This window comes from Ruditapes philippinarum, unplaced genomic scaffold (assembly GCF_026571515.1).
Source record: "Ruditapes philippinarum isolate M1 unplaced genomic scaffold, ASM2657151v2 ctg8571_1_1_1_1, whole genome shotgun sequence".
NCBI classification, from domain to species: Eukaryota; Metazoa; Mollusca; class Bivalvia; order Venerida; family Veneridae; genus Ruditapes; species Ruditapes philippinarum.
Window position 1 is genome coordinate 1,950 of NW_026856976.1, and position 27,686 is coordinate 29,635.

A 27,686-nucleotide genomic window follows, 5' to 3' on the forward strand; every position below is an offset into this window, starting at 1 on the left:
GAAAAAAATGGTAAGGAGGCATTTCTTTTCTCTTCGTGTTATATCATATAGGAATAATTTGCCAGAAATGGTCATAAATGACCCTTCACTAAATAGATTTGAGAACAGGGGAAATGGGCCCGTTTGGGGGCAGCATGTACCCTAACCGGGTAAAGTCCTAAGGGTTACATACAGTTGATCCCCCCGCCAGTAAAATTTGGTAAAAATTTTTACAAGAATAAGAGAAAATTGTTAAAACTTTTACAATGTTAATTAATAAGTATAATATGCTGTTTTCCCTTTAAAAAAAAGTATTTGCGTACAATTCCCTTTCTCATTTTTTCTAGCTGTAAAATTTAAGATTTTGATTGGATTATATAAAAAATAACCTCCAATTAAATTCCATTTCCGTCCTAGATAGGAAAATGGCGACCTACGCACTTGAATGAAAGGAAGTTAGGCATATTTCCTTTATACTTCCGCAATGTCGTCAGAAATAGAAAAAGAGTTTGCGGAAAATGAAGCAAATCATCTCTGGCCCCAATTTTATCAGGTAAAAGAGTTTTGTATTATGATATTTCGAGTGGCACTTTCAATTTTGACTTTTCCTCGATTCTCGTTTATAAATTATTTTATCATCATGATCATGTAGATCCTGTTGTGTTGTCACGCATGTGCATAATTCCATGAACGATTCTCTGTTTGATAATCCGGAGCCTTCTTATAATTTGACATTTATTTGTGCATGGCAATTTTAATACTCTTGTTGATATATCAAATATGCAAGATGAAAATTAATGCAAGCAAATTGAAGAATAGGAAACTGAAAAGTCGTATTATTACCTAGTCAGAGTTTAAAATGAAAGTAGACATAGTCAAAAATTGATATGAAAGAAGACAAAGCCTGAGTTAGACAAAAAATTGTTCATTTATATTTTTCGTTATAAATGTGTCAGTAATTAGGTATTTCATGTAGCCCGGGGTTCTATGATATCACGGTACTTAACGTTTATCGGAAAATATTTAAATATAAATATCATAAATGAATGAGATTTTTCTTCCATCTTATAATTGAACCTTTTCCAGAACTGTTTGTCAAAAAATTATTTTTAAAGAACCAATAAAAATGACATTTTTTAGAATATTTTCAATGTCTGCCATTTTGGGTTATTTCAGAGGAGGTTACTATGGTATCAAGGTAATCCCCAAAAAAGCAAGTATGGAAGGATAGATGGCTCAAAACTTTCAGGTTAAGTTGTGAAAAACTTCCAACAGTTAACTTGCTATAAAATTAAAACTATATGAACAGACTATATGTCAGTATATGTGTTTATAACATATTTTAATTGACTGTGTAAAAACCATTAAGGAAAATGGTAGTCAAATATATGAAGGTTTTATAAAATAGTTTTCTTGCTACAAATACATTCATTATTCACCAAATTAAATTTATTGGCAGATGAAAATGAATCTAGTGTGCAAGTTTTACAAATATTAGCATCATCATGTGTTGCTTTTACTAAGAAGTCACAGAAAATTTAAATACCTTGATATCATAGAACCCTTGATATCATAGGAACCGAGTATACTGCTTCTGTTTTCAATAATTAAGTCTGAACAATTTTTCTTAAAACAAAAAGTGGTGATTGTTCTGTTTTTGGAATACCTCGGCAATAATGATTGAGTTACATTGAAAATGGTGGCGCCTTACTAGAACTGAGACTGAAAATTTCATTTATAGGTATCAGTGTTGCATCTAGGCCACGCGATTGCGCGATTTGCGCATTTTTTATGAAGATCGCGCATTTTAATGAAATCAGTGTGCGCCAAGTTGCGCATCTAACTATCTTTTCAACTTAATTCAGTTTATCTTCATCGTATCTTAAACGCTTCAGCCATGTTTGTTTTCACTCGTGGTTATGACTAAAAAACGTACTAAATCGCGTGTAGCAGCTGACTAAGTCATCTCGGGTGTGTTTTGTAGTATTCGTCAATATTTTATTTTTTCTACTTCTGTTTTTGAGCGGACGATAGCTGTCAAAAATGCCTAAATGTAAAATAAATGAATTCTATTCGGTATGTCATATTGTAAGGTAAATGTATGTCCCCCAAATTTTTTTCAAATCCCCCACATTTTTCGATTGAGTGGGGGACAGTCCCCCATAATTTTGAAATTCTAGATGCAACACTGGGTATAGAATTCTAAATATATTTTTTAATTGTTTTTTACTTTAATTTCCTTTTAAATATACTCATTTAGTCTATAACGGGACAAGCCAAAAGCCAGGTTCCTGGTCCAGGCCTTTCCCGTATTATTAATTAGTATGCAAACATTTGTTTTTAGATGTAGACTTAACAAAAATTCAAAATATAATGAAAAATAAACCAAAGTACACACTGATAAAAAAACAAAACACAATAAAGTTGTCATTTAAATGACTAGTTGGCACTGAAAATGAAAAGCTGGGAAAAAAAACTTTGTATATTTTAATTTTTATAGACTGAAAAATGATATCATCTTTAGAATGGCCGACCATTATGATGATATCCGTAAAAGTATTTTATAAAAGTAATATATATGTTCATATTATTAACTCGCAAGTTACTGACCTCATTATTGCCATATACATGTACTTATCATTGAAATAAATGGTGTACGACAAGCCTCTGCAGTATGTTTAGGCAGTGGTTTAGGCAAGAACTTAAATGACTAGCAGTATGCCTTATTCTCATCGATTTGTGCCTAACCATCGATTCATGACTTAAAAAAATGTCTGGTAAAAACACTCCAGCTATGACATACACCATCCGAAAACTACACATGGTTTTAGCAGACACTCGATTTGACAATTTTATCCAATCAAAATGCGTAATTGAACAGGTGTAAATGTGCTTACCCACAGTCCATTTGATGACCTAATTACTTTAAAATATTCAATATTGATGTTATTATTTATCAAACACACTAACAATCAAGCAAAAAAAAATATTCATAATGCTGTAAAAATTAACTTAAGACTTTGAAACATATATTGGTCAGATCAGACTGAAAATAACCATGCTAACATTTAGGGGTGTGAACACCTATATTTTGATGACTTCACAATGTGAATCGGATTTCACGAATCAATTTGAAAGCATCCAGCTGAGCAATCAGTCATGGTTCAGATGCTCTTATCTTTGAGCAGTTGTTATAAGAAGTAATTTAAAGTTTTTGAACTTTTAGATATTGAATTCATTTAACAAATGCACTAATTGCATTGCAAGTATGTCTGATATGTGTTGCGCATGTGCAATTTTTCAAAATAAGGGTCACAAATTGACGAGAGAAAAGCATTGTAACATGGCATGTACATAATCTTATAAGCATCATATAGTCATAGTATGATTGGTTCTGATGTAAACTTTAACAATTTTGATCCGATTCACAACCAAAGTAAAATCTTGAGAAAAAATGTGAATTTTTGACTCTCATTCGATTGACTTGTCTACTGCTTTATTACATTGCATATGATTGGTTAATTTAACTCAGTCATCCAATCAGTGAGTGCATAGGTTACGCAAGGTAAGGAATTAAACAAAGCAACATGTAAGATATGTTTTTCGTCCGTTGACAAAATATTTCGTTCATTGATCATGATGTAAAGTGTCAACAATATCTTGACATAGTTTATGATACAAATATCATCAATAAATATGAAATATAATATAGTTAAAGTATGATGCTGAATTGCTCATTATTTGCCAAAATAGTTTTGAAAAAAAAGGGGCAAGAAATTCTAGCCTAAATAACTGACTAAAAAAAACAAAAAAAACCCCAAAAGATTAATTACATCATCTTGATTATCAAGTTACTGTATTATACGACTTGTTTAAGTAACAAATCATTTGTTTATACATGTAGATGTATATACATTATAAATTAATGTTCATAAATAATGAACGGCTCCAAATGATTATTTCCTTACTAATTTTAAAGATGGTGTTGTATATAAATTTATGAATAGTGTGTATTTTGTATAGAAAGGACTTTCCTAGACATAGTGTATAATTATCCAGCATCTGTCATTATCTAAGCATCATTCTGTTGCTCTTGAACAATATCATTGTCTCCATTTCCAATAGTTCTGCTTGACTTTCAATTTTGATTTTGTAAATGCCCTAAACACAATTGAGAGTTACTTAATGACCTTTACAATACCAAAGTGACATAAAAAAAAACACTTTGAAATCTTATAAAAATGTTGCATCTTTGATAAATGTAATGATACATTGTATCATCTAATTTTAACTTCCTTCTCTTTTTAGAACAATAGCCAGTCTGTTTAGTCATGGTGTGTCATCATTTATTACTCAGTTCAAGTATCACAGTCAGTGTGATAATTAAATATAAGTTTTGTTAGTAGTATTTGAGTCAGTGTTTCTTCAATCTTATATTTATCACTAAACTGGGTTTCATTATGCATTGAAACATAGATTTTATGAAAGATTCATGGAATGCATCTATTTGCATTGAAATCTGTGTTGGCATGTACAGCTGTACTGCCTATTGTAACTTGCCCATTTGTACAAAATGTAACTATAAATATTTTAATAATCATTTACTGCTCAGAAAGTTGTTTAAGATGAAGCTTCAATTACAATTTAAAAGATATCTAGACAGCCTTTGTGCTCCCCAATTATATACAGTAAACAAAATTGTTTGTTATGATGCATCGTCTGATACCCAAGGCTGAATCATTAACATTTATCATGTTATAATATATTTTAAGCAACAGTCAGTATTTGACGCTGGTTAAAGGGACTCCACTGAGGTTTTTTGACATGATGGGACTGAAAACATTTTTTCCTGATATATGTACCACTTCATGTAGGTTTAGACTACTAATCTCTGTGCAAAAGTTCAGATCATTGGCGCACTTCAGTTTTTTCAGAATAATTATTCAAAGTATAGGTTAGAGTGCATATTGGGTGTTCTTCGTAAATAAGAAAGCTAAAAAGGAGCGGAGCTTGTGAAGCGACTGTAGCTTTCTTATTTACGAAGAACATCCAATATGCACTCTAACCGGCTTAGTGCTCCGCCCATTTTTTTCCGCCCAACACACTGCATGACGTCACGCGATAGCCTAAATGTGTATAACCATATTTGGAAGAGGTAGCGGTACACATTTTCGGGTCACGTGTTTTGCATAGCTTATTCCCGCATTCTGTCTAGGTAAATCAGACAATATCACTGTGCATATCCATATCGGTACCCTCTTTGCGAAATATTCTCAAACGGTACCCTCTTTGAACATTCACAGGTCATTCTCTGCTAAAAACAAACCAGCAATGGATAACAATGCAGTAAAAATTCATTGTAATAAGGAAAGGAGGTATGACACGTAGAAAAGATGTATACCACTGAACACTAGAATGTTTTATTTATGTGCTGATTTGTCATGTGCCCGATTTTCATGTACTACAACTTCACAATAAGCTACAAAAAGTCGACATGTCTTGCCTGGCCCGTCACCTCGACATATTTTTCGGGCTGAAATGAACCTGTAGCTTGATTATATATGCATCATACATATTTATTATGTTCATATACATATCATCTTCGGACAAATGGCAGTATATTGTAAAATTAATTAAAAAAACCCTACTTTCGGTTTTGTAGCTGCATAGGCTGTAATATTTACATAAAAAGTAAGAAATATTACATACATACTTTGTTGGAATAAGTGAACTTTTTATTTGGAAATTATAAAATGATACTGGCTCCGTAAGTAATAAAACATTTTTACTGTTATTTTGCCTGTTTTCATTTCAATGAACCCCTTTTTTTAAATTCTATGCCGTAGTGACGATATACATGTGCGTGTACGGAAAAACATGATGCATAAATATTGATTAGTAGGAGTAAACTTCAAGATCTCTGCACATGCGTACATTTCACTTTAGCGCTCTTCGAAACTTAGCTCCGCCCACTTGTTTATAATATTAAACGTCCAGTTTATATAAAATCTGTTCTATTAAGATTTGTAACCTGAAAATTTGAAAAATCCTTGTCGGTGATTGGCTTAAAAAAATTGGCGAGCACTAATTGTAAAAAATGACCCAAAATGAAAAGTGTTTAAATGCTTTTAACTCAAATCAGGCTAAGAAAAGCATAAAAATACGATTTTCAATTTATTTTATAGTGTATTTCTTAACCATCTTTGCATATATTTCTGTTTAAAGTGCCCCAGCGCATTCATGTAAGAAATTCAAATGTTATGTTTTTAGGCATTTAAACCTCAGTGGAGTCCCTTTAAAGTGTTGTACAAAGGGTAGACTTTGTTGTTATTTAATAATTGTTTGTGGACCTTAATTGCCTGGTTTCTTCGGTCATTTAAATTTAATATGTTCTAAAACTGGTGATATTTTCTTTGTTAATTATTAAAGAGCATGAATTAATACTTGTATACTAAAAAGATTTTTAAAAGGGATGGATAGTCATGTAAAATAAACCATATAAAAATTGAGTGCAAAAAATTAAATTCTTCTATTAAAATTGCATTGAAACAAAAAATGTTAATCCTGTCCAGAAATCTTAATATACCTTGTATGTTCCTTTGCAGATAATTAAAAATGAAGCTTCTATGATCTCAATAAATGAAAAATTATCTGTTGGAGAAGCAAGAAAACCTGAAAATAGAAGTAAAAACAGATACAGAGATGTCAGTCCATGTAAGTTTTCTTGATTCTTTTAATGCAGGCTGAAACTAAGTCAATAAAAATATATTCCCTCTCCCTCACTTCCTAACGCAGCTGGTAATCAGAAATGCATTCATCATGTTCATTACATTATTAAAGTTTTGATAGGTGTAGATTTACCATTTACATGATTTTCTCTATGCTGTGTTTTTAACTTTTTACATTGAGGCATTAATTTTCATTCACTCATACTTATAAGCTAAATGAAAATTCTTAGTCAATATGTTACCATATAAATGCCCGTTTGTATCTTAAATATTGCACCGAGGGACATCTGTGGTCTTTTTCCATCAGTAAAACTGGATAGTCTGCATTTTACCTTTAGTATTTGTGCAACGTAAAAACCACATGCAACTAATATTTACATGAAATTTTATGTTGTTATTTTTATGTTTTAATTAGATGACCACAGTAGAGTTGTCCTTCAGAGAGTACCAGAAGGAGACTCTGACTATATTAATGCCAGTATCATAAAAGTGCCGGAGTCTAACAGGACCTATATTCTCTCACAGGTAAATTAATCTTATCATTCTCTTTTTAAATATTGAGGTAGTTTGGGTGTTACCACTGAGGCATGTTACAGTATATAATATAAATCCATTTTTAGCTCGACTATACGAAGTATATGGAGAGCTGTCCTACTCGCCCCGGCGTCGGCGTCCGCGTCCAGATTTTAGATTAAAGTTTTGGTGCAGTAAAATATTTTTCACTATAACTTTGTCATTTCTTAAGGTATCAACTTCAAACTTCATATATATGTTCCTTATCATCAACCACATCTTATGTGACAAGGTTCATAACTCTAGCACCAATATTTTCAGATTTATCTCCCCTTGAACTTAGAATTTTCCTTAAAAAATACTATTTTTTACTGTTACTTCTTTATTTCTTAAGGGATCAACCTCATACTTCAAATATATGTACCTTATCATCATCCCCATCTTATGTGACAAGGTTCATAACTCTAGCACCAATATTTTCAGATTTATCTCCCCTTGAACTTAGAATTTTCCAAAAAAAATACTATTTCTTACTGTTTCTTCTTTATTTCTTAAGGGATCAACCTCATACTTCAAATATATTTACGTTATCATCATCCCCATCTTATGTGACAAGGTTCATAACTCTAGCACCAATATTTTCAGATTTATCTGCCTTTGAACTTAGAATTTTCCATAAAAAATATTATTTTTTACTGTTACTTAATTATTTCTAAAGGGATCAACTTCATACTTCAAATATATTTACGTTATCACCATCCGCATCTTATGTGACAAGGTTCATAACTCTAGCACCAATATTGCAAGAATTATCTCCCCATAAACTTAGATTTTTTTACTAGAAAAATGTTATTTTTTATTATAACTTTTTAATTTTTAAAGGTATCTACCTCTAACTTCAAATACTTATTCCTTATCATCAATTACATTTTATGTGACAATTTTCATAACTCTTGAAGCAATATTTACAGATTTATCTCTCTTTGAACTTAGGATTTTCTTTAAGAAATATAATAACTTTTTTACTTTTTAAGGTATCTACTTCAAACTTCAAATATATATTTCTTATCATTACACAAATGTTGTGTGGCAAGGTCCATAACTTTAGCATGACTATTTCTAGAATTATTCCCCTTGATCTTGGAATTTATGTTAACAAATATTATTTTTTTACTATAACTTAATACATAATTATACATAATTGATTTTTCTTTCATAGTTTTGTCCTCCTAACTGTGTCCAGTATTTTATTAGTCGAGCTTCGCTGTCTCCTGTGACAGCTCTTGTATGTTTTGGAAGTATATTTTTTACTTAAATGTATAGTTCTTATTAGAAAAGTGTAATAATATCACAATAATTTTTTGCATATCAGACAGGGGTTTCTGCTGTTTTACAACAATACTAGGCAATTCCGTGTTACACCCCAGTGTTAGACAAGTCACATGTTGTAAATGTTGTCATTCATGAGTGTCTTTGATGAATAAAATGCTTGCTTAGAATGATGACACTTTGCTGATATAAATGAAGTTGTAAAGTTATACTCTTCTATAAAAAAAAAGTGCTACATGAAAATGATATTAGTTTAAGTAATTTCTTTCACAAAACATGATTTAAATGTAACAATAGAACAGGTTAGTAAAAACTGTCTTGAGTCAACTAATTTACTGACAGTTCTTCTGATGAAACAAAGAGAATTAGCAAGAAAAAGAAACACTGGCTGTTGTAAGGGATGGGAATATCTTTCTCACTGACAGTTATAATATGTTTTTTACATGGAAAATATGCTATTCATTATATAAATGATTTCAGGGTCCTCTAGAACACACGGCAGGCCAGTTCTGGCAGATGATCTGGGAACAAAATACCAAAGCTATTATTATGTTAAACAGAGTCATAGAAAAGGGAACTGTAAGTTCTGTACTGAGTTTTGTTCTGCCAGGTTTTATTATTCATGTGAAGAACTGTATACAGTAGTACTCTTAAGTATATAATAAAGGTACAAAGTACAATAAGCTAACCCTTAAAGCTGGATGCCTCCAGACGAGTAAAAAATATTACTAGAAAATCAACATTAAGAAAAACGTACAAAGATTTTAAGATAGGTGAAAGTAATAACATGTTGTATGCAACTAATGACTGATTTTGCAGTATTCATTATCATTACAATATTTCTACTGAGTGACTAACACAATAAGTGTTATTTTTCCATATTCTGTCCTATTTTGGTAGTTTTTGAAATTTTTATGTGCCATTTGTCAGGGCTGGGAACCAAAACTGCGTCGTACCTTACAAAATGTAAACAAACGCCGCCATCTTTTTTTTTTTTTTTTTTTTTTTTTTTTTTTTTTTTTTGTTTTTTTTTTTTTTTGTTTTTTTTTTTTTTTTTTTTTGAAGCCCAATAGGTAACTCCGTTTATTGTCCCGTAATAGGTAAAATAGGGTCGGGGATCTATCCACTATTTTACCTTACAATTTATTATAATATTACAAAAAAACATATAACGGGCATTATATCATACATTATTTTATAATACATACAATACACAGAAGATAAATGTTCTCTTGGGATTCAGAGTATTTCATTTCCACTAAAACTGGATATAATATACACAGACTGTAATATATAAGTAGTTAATTCAAAAAAGGTTCTATCTATTTGCTATCATATCAACTAATGAGTACATAGATTTTTTAACTTTTGTATAACTAACTATTGAAGATGCTAGCTTTAAACTGCAGACAAGACCTTGTAAAGATGGTATTATCTCCCTCCTCTTGCACAAGAATATATATCTTTTTAATTCTAGACAAAAAATATTAAATTGACATTGGTCACCTTTTTGATACCCTAAAATAAATGTTTTACAATCAACCTTCCAATCAACATTATGACATTTAAGCAAATGTTGCACATCTGAGATAAAAGTTTTTATAACCGAACAATTCCAGAATAAATGAGATAATGTCTCTTTTTCTTCTTTGCAGAAAGTACATTTATCAGATTGTGTCAATTTCATTTTATACATTAAATAGTTTGTTCCTAGAATTCTATGGGTGATTCTAGTTTGAAGCCATTGAAGGTAACTATCATTAGTTTCAGTGTGAACCCATTCAAACAGGTATTTCCACTCAGTATCATCAATGTTAAAATAAGCATTCCATTTTGATATACATGTAGGTATTTGACAATTATCAATAAATACATTATATATGGTAGAGGTTCCACTTCTACATAAAAATATATGTTTTTATATAAAAGGGAATAGACGGCAATAATACATTGGTATTAGAATATTCTATTTTTAGAGACTTTATGTACTTTCTAATAGCACTTTTCAAACCTTCATAAACTAAAAAATTCATATTTGTACCAATTTTTGTTTCTAAATTTTCTTTACTCACAAAATTTCCATTTTTTTGCATAATATCTTTGATAAGAAACACTCCATTTTCATACATTGATTTAACATACACAGGCTTTCTATCTATCAAAATATTATTATTGTAAAACAATGGACAATTAACAAACTGGTCTATATCTGTTATTTTCACAATATCTATATAGTCAATAAATGCTAACAAAACATCTTTCCAAAAGTTATTGTACATTGATTTAGATTCAATTTCTACATAACACTTTCCACAGTTAAAAACTTTGTCATAATTAAAAATGTTACTAACAAATGTGAAACATTTTTTACCACTTCCAGTGAGAAGTCTTCTAAACCATGTTAATTTCAAACTTTTCATATATGCAAATACATCAATCATTTTTAAACCACCTTCCCTGTAGTTTTTTATTAAAACACTAGATTTAATTTTTGATGGGCCACCCCAAACAAATTCATAAAACATTCTATTAATATCTTTGAGTATTTGTGTACTTGGGTTTGGAAGAGACATAAACAACTGTGTTAGAAGTGGTAATATAATAGACTTAACAACTGTAATTCTACCAATAGGAGTTACCTCCCTCCGATTCCAATACTTTATGCAATTTTCTATTTTCTTACATTTTTCTGTGAAATTAATATCTACCATTTTTTATAAATCTACATGAAAATTTATACCGAGCAATTTCAAAGCTCTGCCACCCCGTTTAGTTTCCACTTTGTTTTAATAGATCTAGTACTATATTTGTGTAAGCCTATCCATATAATATGTGTTTTTCAAAATTTACCTTAAGTCCAGAATGTTTAGAGAATGTATGGAAGGTATCTAAGGTGTTATTCAAAGAAACTTCTGAACCATCTAATAATAGAGAAGTGTCATCAGCGAACTGAGATACTCTGTATTCCACATCATTAATATTGATTCCTTTAATATATTTAGAGTTTCTTATTTTAATTGCTTAATTTTAGCACACAAAATAAAGATTATACGGACTTATGGGTTCTCCTTGACGACAGCCTCTCCCTATTTCAAAGAAGTCAGAGAGAAATCCATTTAACTGTACAGCTGTTTTTACATTTTTCATAAAAAGAGATATCCATTGTTTAAACATTGGACCAAAATTGAAGAAAGAGAGTGTGTTTTTTTATGAAATTAAAAGACAAGGTATCAAAAGCTTTTTCAAAATCTATCATCAATAGCATTCCAGGAATCTTATGTTTTTCTGTGTAGTTCATGACATCATATAATAAACGTATGTTCTCACCAATAAATCTACCTTTTATAAAACCAGTTTGATCAGAAGAAATTAATGAGTCTAAAACTGTTTTTAACCTATTGGCTATTGATCCTGACGCTAATTTATAAACAACATTTAAAAGGGTAATTGGTCGCCAGTTTTTTAAAAATTGTCTAGGCTTGTTATCTTTTGGAATGCAAGTAATAATTCCTTGCTTCTGAGTCACTGACAATTCTTCATTTCTAAATCCATAATTAATTGCTCTCAAAACAAAATGACCAATTTTTGACCAGAAAACTTTATAAAAATCAGCTGTAAAACCGTCTGAGCCTGGACTTTTGTCATTTTTCATATTTTTTAAAGTGTTTGACAGTTCAGAGAAAGATAGGAGTCCTTCTAGACTATTTGATTGTTCTCTTGATAATTTGTATATATAATTTGTATTGTCAAGAAAATCATTAATATTTTTTCCCCCAATAACATCAGCATTACTATATAAATTTCTGTAAAATTTTTCAGTCTCATTTAATATTGATTTTTGGTCATAGATAAAAGACCCATCTATATTTTGTAGGTATGGAATTATTTTACTAGCATAATTATATTTTTCTAAATTACAAAAACAATTACTTGGTTTTACCCCCTCATCTATCCATTGTGCTCTTGATCTTATCATATGACCACTTATTTTCTAAGTTTTTATACTTTCCAGTTTTGAATGTAAATCAGATAAAGTTTTCTGATTCTTTTCATTTATGTTTGTCTCTATGTCTTGAATTTTGGAGAGGAGACTGTTTTCTTCAGAATTTCTTTTTTTTGGTTTTGTAACTAGAAAAAGAGATGGTTTTGCCTCTTATTTCCATTAACAGGGTTTCTAAAAAAAGTTGATCATCAATACTAAATTGTAAATCTTCATAATTGACATTTTTCAAAACAGTCAATATTATATACTGGCAACAAATATTGCAATATTACATCATCTATCTTATCATTAATACAATTTAAATATTCTAGGTCACATAGTAAAGAATTATTAAATTTCCATAAACCTTTCCATGTACAATATTTTGTAAATCAATTTTAAGAATTATAATAGAATGGTCAGATCTATAGCTTACATCTATATCACAACCTCTAACATGTGGTAATAAATCTTCAGTAATAAGGAAAAAATCCAATCTGGCTTGCTGAATTGGATTTGTGCGTGCGGCCATGTAAACTTATGGCAATTACCATTTAATTCTCGAAATGGATCAAAGAGACGTTTTTGATCAATGTAATTCAACAATACAGATCTAGAATTTTTGTTATTATTTATAGATTTATAGTTATCATAATCTAATTCTATATCTTGTACTAGATTAAAATCACCACACCAAATAAATGTATTATTATTTATATCATCTATTAAGCGAAAAATATTTTCATAAAACTTTGGCTGGTCTGTATTTGGACCGTAGACATTAATTAATGTAAATTGTTTTGAGTTTACAGATAAATCTAAAACAATATAATTTCCATTTTCATCAACAAAGGATTGATGAACTTTAAGGTCTAAATTTCGTTTAAATAAAATACCAACTCCTCGAGCATTTGATTTATAAAAGCTAAAAAAACATTCAGCATTCCACTGATTGTATAAATGTTTCTTCATATTTTCTGTAAAATGCAAATCTTGTAAACAAAATATATCTGCTTTGCGATCTTTTAAAAAGTTAAACACATCTGACCTCTTTTTCGTATCATTAAGGCCTCTACAGTTATAAGACAATATCTTTATTTCACCCATTGTCAAAAACAACAATCACAGTTTTCCTTAAAAAATCATGTACATTAAAAAAAAGTTCATATATGAGATATTTTTCCATAACTACGTTATAACATTTAGAATATCCAGGTATCAAAAACAGTTTAAGTGTGATAATGAAATAAGTATGCGTAAACAGTGTGTTGCCAAGAATAAACAACACAGTGAAATTTATAATAAATAAACTAAAAAAAATACCATCAAATATAATTAAACAAAACTTCAAATAAATACAATATGGATTGAAATCATTACTGCTAAGTACAAATTAATTTGGTATATTGATAATATACTTAAAAATAACTGCATGCTAATATACCAATATGTAGCAATGTATTATAACATTGTCACAGAAATCAATGTATTAATTTTCTTTTTTCCAAGAACATGGTGTCCTCAAGCATTTATCTTAATTTCATCAAAAAATGCTTTAGTTTTTTACAAACGATTGATTTTAACATATGTACTTGCAGGGTAAGACATATGGTACCCAAAAATTAAATACAAGTTCATTAAACCCACATATAGATAAAATTAAAACAAAAAGTCAACATATAAAATTGTCATGATTTACACACACATATCATAAGATGTTGATGTGTCAGGTACAATAAAATACATTTTAATTCATAGTGGATGATAAATCAGTTTAAACTATATGATATTTGGACTATAATCTTAAAATAACAAAAACAGCATCAGAAATCCTACTGGCAACTTCACAGGATGTTGAATACCACATTTTACCCAGTGAGTCTAACCATCCCACTGAAAGTAAAACTCCTCCCCGATTAAGGCGAAGGATAGAAGTTGACCAGCAGAAAAACTAAATACATGCTTATATTAAACCCTGCCAAATACATATAAATTTAAACCGTATCATTTATTCTTTTAAGAAACAATTAAGTATATCTACACAAAGATATGTTATAACAATGAACTGGATAGCAAATAAAAACAACATTTATAAGTTTCTGATTACATGAATTAATCAATGCAAGGAGTCATTGTTTTTTACTGATCTATAGGCGGTGCTGTAGTCAACTGTTCTGTCACTAAATGCTGTTTTTTAACTACTTTTTCTCCCACGGAATTCACTGATCATGTTATTTATATTGTCATATATGTCAAATTTTATGCGCTCACTGCATTTTGTTTGTCCATAAACTGACCCATTGAAATACCATGCATTTTCAATCTCTGGATGCATTGATAAGCGACTGATCAGTCCTTGGTTAAGCCTGGTAACATCGTCTTCCAAGCGGTGTCCAGCAGCCTTCATTGCACCTCTTTTTCGCATAAGTGTGGATTTTAGGGTGTTATTTCTGAGTTTGAAGAGCACTGGTTTGATAAGACCCTTCTTTGTGGGTATTCTGTGCATAGCAATGAAATCCTCTGGTTTAAGGGTGACGCCAGATTTGATCTGTATGAGATTTGTGACAGTGGTCATTAAGCTCTCTTCTGTTTCCCTGGTCTCTTCCGGAATATTCAGTATTTTAGCATTGTTCTTTCTCGAGTACTGCTCATTATAGTTTGCCATCTTGGAACGAAAAAGGTATGTTTTCGTTTATAACTCTTTTTGTTGGAAATGACTTAAAACCAGAAATATGTATTAACACGCTCCACTATTTTCCGCCTCGTTCGGTATATGTAGCTTGCACAACTATAAGTTTTGTGGATACGACACAGTTCATATTGGGTTTTTCCTTCAAATCAATTATATACTCCTTTCAAAGTTTACCATAAACTTCAAAATACAATTTATCACCATTTACTAAAATATCATTAAAAAGAGATGTTTATGTTCCAAGAAAATAATGATTTGTACGAAATTATACGAAGCAGTTGTATTTTTTGGCAGTCTTTTCAACAGGGATTATTTTGGCAATATATGTCTTTTTTACGGAATAATTGCTTGCGCTAGATAAAAATAACCCCAGATACTTTGCAGTTTATAGCTTTATTTTAAATACCGGTTTAAGTTTCAAATAATAAAGCTCAACTGTTCTCACCGATTAAGATGAATACTCTAAAATCGGCACATTAAAGACCTAAGTTATTACTGAGTTAATGGGTATTGTTGTAAATTATCCGATAGCAAGAGACCTTTTTCAAAATTTGTAATTCTTTCTTTTTTTAAAACAAAGGTCATTCCTTATTGATACAGGGTCCAGAATGGGTTACCCTGGAATGTTGAATTTTTAATCAGAAGACTGCTAAAGGTAACAACCCCCATTAGTTTCGAACTCGCGGTAACAAGTTTATAAGCATGCTAACACAACACTATAACATGTTGTCATATGGGTGTTATGACAGGTGCTAAAAATGCGACCGAAAAATGAATCCTTTATAGAAATTTTATTACTTTTTCGATTTTCTTGGAACCAATGAGTGACCTCTGCTTTTGACTTAAGTTGTAAACATGAAATGTTGTTGGAAGTTACTAGCATACTTAACGTATACTTAAATAGCTAAACCAATGTGCAGCCTGCAAGGAAAAAATACAACAGCATCGTATCATATTTTAATTTCAGCTGAGTCGTATCATTTCATACAAATTATTATTTTCTAGGAAAATAAACATTTCTTTTAAATGAAACTTTAGTAAGTGATGCAAAATTGTATTTTGAAGTCTATGGTGAACTTTGAAATGAGTGTATAATTTATTTGAAGGAAAATAACTATTGATAAAGCAATATGAACTGTGTCGTATACACACAATTTCATAAAAATTCTTGCCAGCTTCGAGTTGCAAGTTTGCTATAACTTTTGTTTTATTTTACAAAATAGTTGTGCAAGCTACATATACCGAACAAAGCGGAAAATAGTGGAGCGTGTTAATACATATATCTGGTTTTCAGTCATTTCCAACAAAAAGAGTTATAAACGAAAACATACCTTTTTCGTTCCAAGATGGCGGTGTTTGTTTACATTTTGTACGCTACGAAGCAGTTTTGATTCCCAGGCCTGTTTGCAATGTTTCAATCACTTTCTCTGTACACCTGACAATATTTTACTTTTCAATTCATTTAAAAATAATCATGAAAATTTGCATGAATCTGTAGGCGTGCTGCTTTAATTTTTGGATAATTAAATTGAAACTGATACAGAACAAACATGCATGTGTATCTTATTATATTATATTATATTATATGGAGAGCTTTGTTGTCTGCATGTTTATTTTTGAAATAACATATACTAACTTTATGTACTTAAATGTTTTGAATTTCTAAGAACAATGTAACTTTTTAATTAACGGTGTAAAACTGAAGTCACTGTGGTATATGTAGCCTTTAGTGAGCATTACATTTTTTAATGTCACGGAAACAAGGTTAAAGTTAAAGTGTACATGTAGCTTATGGGTATTTTTATGATTTTATCAGTTAAAATGTCACCAGTACTGGCCACTTGGTGAAGATGAAGATGAAGAAGAGTTGACCTTTGACGATACAAATCTCAAGGTCACGTTACAGGAGGAACAAGCCTACCAACATTATACTGTCAGAACATTTGAATTAGAAAATTTAGAAGTAAGTTAATCTGCTTATAAATAAACTAGTTCTTGAGTACAAGTTTTAAGGCATTTGAATGAGTTCTGATTTTTCATACATCTGAAAGCACACTTTTAAGAAGTAAAAAAACAACAACAACAAAAAAAAATTAAGATAATGCTAAATCTCAGGTTTTCCAACATTTTGAACTTGCACCTTGGTAAAAAACAAAACAACAGCTAAAAATATACAGTTTTTACTGCAGAATCAGGAAATATAAAAATTAAAAAATGTTATAAATAAGCCTTCCAAGTGAAGTTATGCAGTGTTCAATCTAGAATAAATTCCCAGGGGGCCCTTCGGGCCCATAAACTTTTCAAAAGGGGGTCATTTGAGAAAAAAGGGGGCCCACACTTAAAATGAACATCAAATTCAAATAAGGTATTGTATCTTTTAAGTTACTTGTTCACGTACCATATTTAGACCAAAAACGGTTGCAAAATTCCAAAACAACTCAACTAAAAAAAATGACATTAGCGTTGATACAGGCTCAATTTTAAGAACTGATTGGAAAAGAAACGCGATGACATAATGTTCAAAGAAAAATATTAATCTTATTTTAATGTTACCAGGGATATTTGATAATAATGTTCAGTTTTTTAATCAGCGCCCGATATATAAAGGAAAATCATATTTTGAAATTAGCTTTGTTTATGAAGAATATAAACTTACAATAGTCGCTAAAAACATTTACCCTTCTCAATATATCCAAGCGAAAAACAAAGTGTCAACAGGTGCTAAGACACTGTATATTGACATACCGGTACCTTTGATCTTTTGTCAGGGCATCAGTTCTTACGTCACGCTTAAGATGTCTGTATTAATTAATGATATGCACAATGTTTTAGCGCTGACCAGCCAATGACCAATCAAAGTTAATTTACTTAATTGTCAGACACTCCCTAGCCAATCGTGTTTGATTGCTTCATCTTTAAGACTTTTTAAATAGGATGGAGGCGTGTTCGTAATAATTTATGCACACTTCTCTATAATTAACTCGCACTTTTCACAAATATATATATATATTTTTTTCCTTTGGAAGTTATTACATATTTATTTGTTTTGACCGTGAAAAAACTATAACTACACGCACGTATTGCATTATCTGTGACGATTTGTTTTGCTTATAAAAACTGTGACTCAAAAGTAAGTAATAGTTACGGTACGAAGAACAAGTCTACATAGTATTTACAGACGCGGACCGAGAGAGCGTAGCGATAAAGGTTTTAAATGGGTTACCGAGTGTGGTAAACTATCTTACCAACATGCTCTTGTTTTTCAATACAAACTTCAGTTATTAATATTATTCACAAGAAACTTCTTTTATGTACTTAATCAGGTTTAAGGAAGCATTCTAATGTCATTTAGGGCATTTTCTATGAGTGCGCCCGTCGGGCCCACAGTTGATTTTGTTTTGCGCCGGCAGCCTTTTCAGGGGGTCAATGGCGCAATGGCGCGCTCTAGATTGAACACTGAGTTATGCTCATGCAAGTTTATATGATGAGTGTACAGGAAAAAGTCATGATAATAACACAGTTTGCAGCATTTGCTTGAAATTTCAAATTTTATTTCACATGTATAATAATGTATGTTACACCAGTGTTTTGTCACCTTTGATAACAGAGGCCTACAAAAGGTCTCTTCCAATCAGAATTTTCTTTGGAATCATGCAGTTTTCCCAAAAATATGTACTTACACCAGCTTGTTAACTTCCGAAGTTAGAAAGATTAGCAATGAATTTTCCCAAAATCATGAGGCTTAGGCCTCTTCCCAATTAAGTAAGAAAACCATTGTACACATAAAAACACTTGTGTTATAATTTGATTTATTTATCTTACAGACACAAGAAGTTCGGGAAGTTTTTCATTTTCATTACATCACTTGGCCAGATTTCGGGGTACCATCTTCGCCAGTCTCATTTCTCATATTTCTAGAGGCAGTAAGAACGAAGGGGGTACTAGAACAGAACGTTGGGCCAGCAGTGATACACTGTAGTGCGGGCATAGGTCGTAGTGGTACTTTCTGTCTGGTGGATTCTGCTCTAGTTCTGGTATGTAGAAATAAAAAATTAGGAAATAATGCATATTCAGAGATGGAAAATTCTACTTGTCCTGTAGAATAATAATAAGAATAATTCAGCACATAGAATTTAAGAGAACTCGGCTAGCTTACGGAACATCGGTGGTTCTACTCAGGTACCTGTTTGTGCCTGAAATAATGCAATAATGCAAGGAAGGGCACCTGAGGTCTTCCTCCACCAGTATGAATGTCGCGATATGACCTATACTGTGTCGATGTGACGTAAAACCCAAAACAAACAAACAAACAAAAAGAGAACTCGGTGCAGGATGAGTAGAAAAATGTTGCCTGCACATTGGATTTAGAAGTGACTTAAAATATTTTTTCGGAAATATTTTTCGATGCCCTATGTTGATTTGATTTTGTATTTTTGAATCATTCATATCAACATGTATACTTTTTGAAACTTCAGTTCTTTGTGATCAAAAATGAATAGAAAGAAATTTTTGGAGCTGTTGCAAATTCTAATTTTATGAATTCCATATGAATACCTTGAGTGGCAGAGTGGTTACAGTCACCAACTTCAAATATAATTTGCCCATTTTTGTACTGCTGTGGTTTTCTATCTTAACAAAGCTTATGAAAGCTTGTTAATTTCACTCAGGTGCTTACCAGTGCTGAAATAATTATATTAAGGCAAATCTGGTTAACAGTATTGAGTAGAATACACCTATTGTTTTTGGGATCCTTAGGTGAAATAAATGCAAACTTAATGTTAAAAATGTTTCTGTTTCTATTGAATTTTCTAAAACAACAAAATTAATTTTTACAGTCATAGAACACACTTGCCTTGAGTTTGAAATCTGTTTCTGCTTGATGAATTTAAATATGATTGATATTCTACATTTTCAGTGCTTGAAAGGCAAAATGTATCTGTAGTACATACTACTTCCTTTTTCTTACATGAAAATCTTCTAATTTTATACATGTACCTAGATTATTCAATGGTTTTGGGCCTTAAGTTGTTATAAAATGATAGCAATGACTACAAAAAGAGATATTTAACATATGTTTATCGAATATTGAATAGTGCAAATAATCATCCAAGATGTAATTATCAGCCTAAAAGGTACACAGGAAAAGATCATCACAGTTAACAGATATATCAAGATTCTATCGATCTTTCAATATATGACTATTGTAGGTGGAGAATAATGGATCATTAAAGGGTATTAATGTCAAGGATTTATTGATCTCTATATTTGACCATTGTAGGTGGAGAATAATGGATCATTAAAGGGTATTAATGTCAAGGATTTATTGATCTCTATATTTGACTATTGTAGGTGGAGAATAATGGATCATTAAAGGGTATTAATGTCAAGGATTTATTGATCTCTATATTTGACCATTGTAGGTGGAGAATAATGGATCATTGAAGGGTATTAATGTCAAGGATTTATTGATCTCTATATTTGACTATTGTAGGTGGAGAATAATGGATCATTAAAGGGTATTAATGTCAAGGATTTATTGATCATGATATTTGACTATTGTAGGTGGAGAATAATGGATCATTAAAGGGTATTAATGTCAAGGATTTATTGATCTCTATATTTGACTATTGTAGGTGGAGAATAATGGATCATTGAAGGGTATTAATGTCAAGGATTTATTGATCTCTATATTTGACTATTGTAGGTGGAGAATAATGGATCATTAAAGGGTATTAATGTCAAGGATTTATTGATCTCTATATTTGACTATTGTAGGTGGAGAATAATGGATCATTAAAGGGTATTAATGTCAAGGATTTATTGATCTCTATATTTGACTATTGTAGGTGGAGAATAATGGATCATTAAAGGGTATTAATGTCAAGGATTTATTGATCATGATATTTGACTATTGTAGGTGGAGAATAATGGATCATTAAAGGGTATTAATGTCAAGGATTTATTGATCTCTATATTTGACTATTGTAGGTGGAGAATAATGGATCATTAAAGGGTATTAATGTCAAGGATTTACTGATCTCTATGAGATCATACAGAATGGGTCTCATACAGACAGCTGAACAGCTCAAGTTCTCATACATGGCTATTATTGCCGGAGCAAAGAAAGTGATTGCCTTAGCTGGTGATAGAGAGGTCAACCATGTATTAGATGACTACTTGGATAGGGTATGATACTTATGTTCTTGTTTCTTCTTTCCTTAGATCTTAAATTCTTTTTTTTTTGTTCAAGAGTTTTCTTTAAGATCCCTTATGGTGTTGTAATTAAGGATGTAATAACACTTAAGTAAAATTTTATATATGTTTATAGATCTAATTAATTAATTACTCTTCTAAAACAATTTCCAAACATCCAAAAATATGTTAAATATGTATTGCAAATGTCTATGCGCATTATAAGTAATCATTAAAATATATACATTCATTTCTTGCTTAGACTTTATTGAAAATAAATTTCTAATTGCCTCCCTTTATTTGCATGAAATGTAAATTTGGTTATAAGTTATAACTTTACAAAAATGCTTTTTGGAACTTACAATATTAATAAATCATCACTTGAGCATCATATTTATAAAACCATAAAAAAATTTGAGTTACAGGCTCTTTAAGTATACAATTTAATTTCGTTGTATTTCCATTTGCCTACAGAAGACTATAAAATTTAACTAAATATTATGAATATTTAACCTCAAGTTATACTTTTTTAAACACCATTTCACCTGATACAGGCATAGTTAATTGCTGTTTAGTTGATTCTTGGTTATCATTGTCTCCTTAAATTTGATTCTTGGTTATCATTGTCTCAGTTAATTTGATTCTTGGTTATCATTGTCTCAGTTAATTTGATTCTTGGTTATCATTGTCTCAGTTAATTTGATTCTTGGTTATCATTGTCTCAGTTAATTTGATTCTTGGTTATCATTGTCTCAGTTAATTTGATCCTTGGTTATCATTGTCTCAGTTAATTTGATTCTTGGTTATCATTGTCTCAGTTAATTTGATTCTTGGTTATCATTGTCTCAGTTAATTTGATTCTTGGTTATCATAGTCTCATTTATTAGCATGTGAATATGGGGTAAAAATAGATAATCATCATTGGAATTAGATATACATGTATTACCTCATAATTTTTCAAATAAATTCACTTAATATAAAAATTTAATTTTTAAGGCGATGGATATTTTCTCAGTAAAGGGAGATAAGTACTATAATATTATGCAGTTAATTCTAACATAAGTATTCAAAGAATATTGGTGCTACTTACTTATGTAGTCAGCGTAATATTTACAGTAATCATTTAAAACTTTACACATGATGTATATTGTAGTTGAAGAACACTGTCGCAAGACAATTGTCCTGGTTGTAAGGTGTATCTTCACCACTTTTGACTGTATTCATTTTAGTCACCACCACTCATGTTATCAGTGTGATAATTGAAGGACACTGACCTAGCCTTGTGACTCTTCCAACAATAATTACCTGTTTCTTTTCCTTTTGAGAGTTAACAAAATTCCTGTATGGCCATTATGTCACAATCATGCACTGACATGTGTATATAGTTTTGTTCATCTGACAGCCCCTGATTATTCTCGTCTAAATTTATTAACTTTTTTCAGACCTAAGTTTGTATGATAATTTCCCACTTTCTAGAGAGAAAGAAAAATAAGCTTGATGAACACATCTGCGGATGTTTATAAATTCGAAATTTTGACATTTCATGTGTAAACGTTAAATTCTGCTTAAGCTTGTGCAAGGGGCGTGGACAGTAGTTTGCACTTGACAGTACCATTCATGAACAGGCTCAATCAAACCGTGCCCGAAACATTTTCAATTTTGCTGTTTTTGACTTTCTTTAGGGATTCTTATTTTGTCTATTTGATATCTGACAGGGTGAAACTCCGCCAACTCCTCCCGATAGATACGAATCCTTGCCATCCAATAGAAGAGGGCCAAAGCCCCAGCCTCCTCCTCGAAAACACAACACGGATGAAGTGTCTCAAGATGAGCCTGCGGCCAAACAGTCTAAGCTGGACTCATCAGTACCTCAGGTTCCAGAAAGAGCTAATGTTGAGGGTAAAATAATCAATAGAGACTCGGATAGTGCTAGAAATGATTCTAGAGCATTACCAGATGATGGTAGGCAGCATGATATAAAAAAACAAGACTCTGAAAATAATAATCCAAAAAAAGACGAAGATGTAGTGAAAGGTGGAGATAGTAGAGGAGGGGGTCAGGAAGGGGAAGGGGACGAGGATAGTCAAGACAAGCAAACTGGTAACTCTGTTTCGGAGCCTCTTAGGTAATAAAAAGCTTTATTTGTCATCAATTTACTATTTATAACAGTTAAACTATGTTGGCTTGATCACGTGTTTTAAAATCTTTCTAAAATAGATATGATTTTTAGCATGTAGTAGCTTATTGGTATGATATCTACAGTTTAATTTCAACAACGGCTCACAAAAAAACTGGTAAATTTGGACCAAGTTTTACGAAATGTATCTTGGGCGTCTTCCTTAAAACTAAATTGTTATAGACCGATTCATAGTTAGGTCTTGGGGGAGCTAGAAGTAGAATTTAAAACTGAAATCTGGCCAGAAAAAACATTGCCAAGTGCTAGATATGATATTTGAAATCTAGTATTGCAGAGTGGTTATCTACAAAGGTTTATCAATCATGCTGCCAGGATCAAAAATGGTCCTGCTCTGCCCATAACTTCTTTTTTAAGATCAAGATTGATGGTCTAGTTTCTAAATATTGAAGAAAGGGAATTTCACATATGAACAACCTTCTCTTTCCAGACACATCAGATATTGAGTTAAAAAGTAAACATGTGTTAGAGGTAGGCAAATTTTAACATGATATATAGTTGTAGAGTAGACTCATAGGGTTAAGGAAAAGGTCACCATGGCACAAACTTCTTGTTTGTTAATAACGTATCAGTCAATATTAACACCCCTATCCCCAAGGGAATATTTAAGACTTTCACCCCTACCCCCAAGGGAATATTTAGGACTTTCAACCCGCTGGTAAAGGGTGTTGCCCAGCAGGGACTGTCAGACAGGATGTCAAACTCTGCAAGTTGGACATAATGATTAATCTTGTCTATTTGGGACCAAACAAAACCTTTGTATTGACCTTGTAGTGTGATGATTGATAACAGGTAAGACCTCATTTACCCCCATTATTCACTGCTGTTTCACTTTTTAGCTCGACTATTCGATAAGAATAAGTAGAGCTATTGTAGTCACCCGAGCGTCGGCGTCGGTGTCCGCGTCGGCGTAACCACTTATGTTAAAGTTTTTGTAATAGTTCAAATATTTTCAAAGTCCATTGACATATGGCTTTGAAACTTGGCACACTTGTTCACCATCATGACCCCAACCTATAAACAGGAGGAGGTAACTGTATCAAGCATTTTGACAGAATTATGCCCCTTTTTCGACTTAGAATTTATGTTAAAGTTTTTGTAATAGTTCAAATATTTTCAAAGTCCATTGACATATGGCTTTGAAACTTGGCACACTTGTTCACCATCATGACCCCAACCTGTAAACAGGAGGAGGTAACTGTATCAAGCATTTTGACAGAATTATGCCTTTTTTCGACTTAGAATTTATGTTAAAGTTTTTGTAATAGTTCAAATATTTTCAAAGTCCATTGACATATGGCTTTGAAACTTTGCACACTTGTTCACCATCATGACCCCAACCTGTAAACAGGAGGAGGTAACTGTATCAAGCATTTTGACAGAATTATGCCCCTTTTTCGACTTAGAATTTATGTTAAAGTTTTTGTAATAGTTCAAATATTTTCAAAGTCCATTGACATATGGCTTTGAAACTTTGCACACTTGTTCACCATCATTACCCCAACCTGTAAACAGGAGGAGGTAATTGTTTCAAGCATTTTTTTTACTATCAAGCACTAAGAATAGTCGAGCGTTGCTGTCCTATCGACAGCTCTTGTTGTATATCTTGTACCAATAATGTTAATTTCCAGATTTACTTTGAAACGCAATCTGACCAAAGTTTAGATCTCATATTTACATTTAGATCTGATGGTGACCGATAGGAGGTCACCTTCTTGTGACCTTTTAATCAGCGGCCACATTGATGTTGTTGAAAGTGGATCCTTTCTATTTTAAACCTCCTGGAAACCACAATAGTATACACAATTTTCACAATTTCAAGATCTTAAATGTGAACAAATATTGTGATGCGCACATTTTGTAGATAAATTACCTAGAATCAATGCTTAGGTACCAGAAATGATAGAATCTAATGTTTTGCAGAAATTTAATTCCAAATATCTACTTAAAATGTTTTTTATCTAAGGCAAAATTGATGACTTGACTGAATTCAAGGATGATATGAAATGCTTCTTCGTAAGGTTTGTTTAAAAAAGCCGAATCAGAAAATCCAAATCAGATCATTATGTAAACATAAGAAGATTTGAACTTATGTCAGATTGCTTTAAAATGATAATATAATATGCCATTTGTTTTCTACTTATTTTGTTAACAGTGACACACATTTACGACAGAGGAGACAAGAAGAGCGGCACAAGAGGAAAGAAAGGACACAAGAGATGATCAACAAGATGAAGGAGAAACAGAAAACTAGTGAAACGTGGAAGAAAAGGCGGTCAATCTTTAAACCAATAGCAATTGGACTGTCATTGCTAGTTGGTACATATATACTCTACAGGCTATATTGGTAGCTGAATTTATTACTGGGTTTTTTAAAGAAAGAAAAAATTACAGATATTTTTTTTTTGAAGTGTGTGAGAAACATGTTTTTAACTAAGTGTGATCAGATGTATTTGGAAGTGAAATTGATTGTCAATTTGTACATTTTGTTCTCATTGTGTACAGAAAGTTTTTTTGAGTAAGTAGAGCTGAACTGTGGGACTTTTTTTCTCCTAATGTTAGAGATTCTAATTTTCCAGTATCTAAGCCACATGGGATAATACAGTGTTGTTGTATAGTGTGAACTTAAAAGAATCAAGGTTATTGATAATATATTATTTTGCGGATAAGCAGTTGTTCTCTTATCCCACAGAGTTTTTTTAAGTTCATAAATTTTTCAAAAAACTTGTCGCAATCATTTAGATGGCTATCTTAAATTTTTTTGGGGGGTAATATTTTGGAGGTCATAGCCTTTAAAGATAAGATGTTAAGGACTTGGTTTGAATTTCTTTTTTACATGTATAAAGGGGCGGCAAAATCAATTTTCTGTATTGACGATTGTCCCACAGCCTGTATGGAGGTTGAAGCACAGCCTGTAAGAAGGTTGTCCCACAGCCTGTACGGAGGTTGTCCCACAGCCTGTACGGAGGTTGAAGCACAGCCTGTAAGAAGGTTGTCCCACAGCCTGTACGGAGGTTGACCCACAGCCTGTACGAAGGTTGTCCCACAGCCTGTAAGAAGGTTGTCCCACAGCCTGTATGGAGGTTGACCCACAGCCTGTACGAAGGTTGTCCCACAGCCTGTACGGAGGTTGACCCACAGCCTGTACGAAGGTTGTCCCACAGCCTGTAAGAAGGTTGTCCCACAGCCTGTAGGGAGGTTGACCCACAGCCTGTACGGAGGTTGAAGCACAGCCTGTAAGAAGGTTGTCCCACAGCCTGTACGGAGGTTGACCCACAGCCTGTACGAAGGTTGTCCCACAGCCTGTAAGAAGGTTGTCCCACAGCCTGTATGGAGGTTGACCCACAGCCTGTACGAAGGTTGTCCCACAGCCTGTACGGAGGTTGACCCACAGCCTGTACGAAGGTTGTCCCACAGCCTGTATGGAGGTTGACCCACAGCCTGTACGAAGGTTGTCCCACAGCCTGTACGGAGGTTGACCCACAGCCTGTACGGAGGTTGTCCCACAGCCTGTACGGAGGTTGAAGCACAGCCTGTAAGAAGGTTGTCCCACAGCCTGTACGGAGGTTATCCCACAGCCTGTACGGAGGTTGTCCCACAGCCTGTACGGAGATAAAAGGGACAAGAAAGTCAAAATCAGATTTTGTCGATCAGAGTATTATTACCCTTAGCCTGATAGCAGCAACAGAATCTAACCATGTGACACTTAGCAGCAGGCAGATCTGTTCTGTATAATCAGCGTCTGCACTGTTGGCTATTCAGTCAGTACTTATTTTGAAAATACACATGTACATGTATTCCCTAAAAAAATAGGATACATAGTTATGTCTGGATTAAAAAATGGACTTGTTCATTTGAGATATTACAGGAAGTAAGGGTTGGTAATATATTCATTAATATGCTGATTAACCTGTAAAACAATGAAATGAAATTTCTTATTCAAATTTTACCTGATAAGTGTGACATTGTGGCTACATGGAAGTTCTATTTGTTATTTTATTATTATTTTTCTAATGTTTGATATAAAAGTTATGAAAAGTGGTACAATATGTAAATTTCTGATTTTTTTTTTCTGTA

The 27,686-nt window shown here is 32.0% G+C and overlaps 1 protein-coding gene across 1 annotated transcript; it reads left to right on the forward strand.

The window, feature by feature from the left end:
- The first annotated feature begins 374 nt into the window (after positions 1 to 374).
- Positions 375 to 27,686, forward strand: LOC132748326 (tyrosine-protein phosphatase non-receptor type 1-like). Its single transcript, XM_060737907.1, has 9 exons — positions 375 to 532; positions 6,585 to 6,693; positions 7,123 to 7,232; positions 9,030 to 9,128; positions 17,040 to 17,186; positions 19,048 to 19,257; positions 21,212 to 21,409; positions 23,131 to 23,540; positions 25,765 to 27,686. Exons 1-9 carry the CDS (start codon positions 464 to 466, stop codon positions 25,958 to 25,960), a joined length of 1,548 nt encoding a protein of 515 aa, XP_060593890.1. The 5' UTR covers positions 375 to 463; the 3' UTR covers positions 25,961 to 27,686.

What these genes read in the sequence shown, in the direction of transcription:
- LOC132748326 (XM_060737907.1), top strand. Translation starts at nt 464, where the DNA reads ATGTCGTCAGAAATAGAAAAAGAGTTTGCGGAAAATGAAGCAAATCAT. An exon ending in ATACAGAGATGTCAGTCCAT is followed by an intron (nt 6,694 to 7,122) that starts GTAAGTTTTCTT and finishes TGTTTTAATTAG; the next exon opens with ATGACCACAGTAGAGTTGTC. An exon ending in TAGATGACTACTTGGATAGG is followed by an intron (nt 21,410 to 23,130) that starts GTATGATACTTA and finishes GATATCTGACAG; the next exon opens with GGTGAAACTCCGCCAACTCC.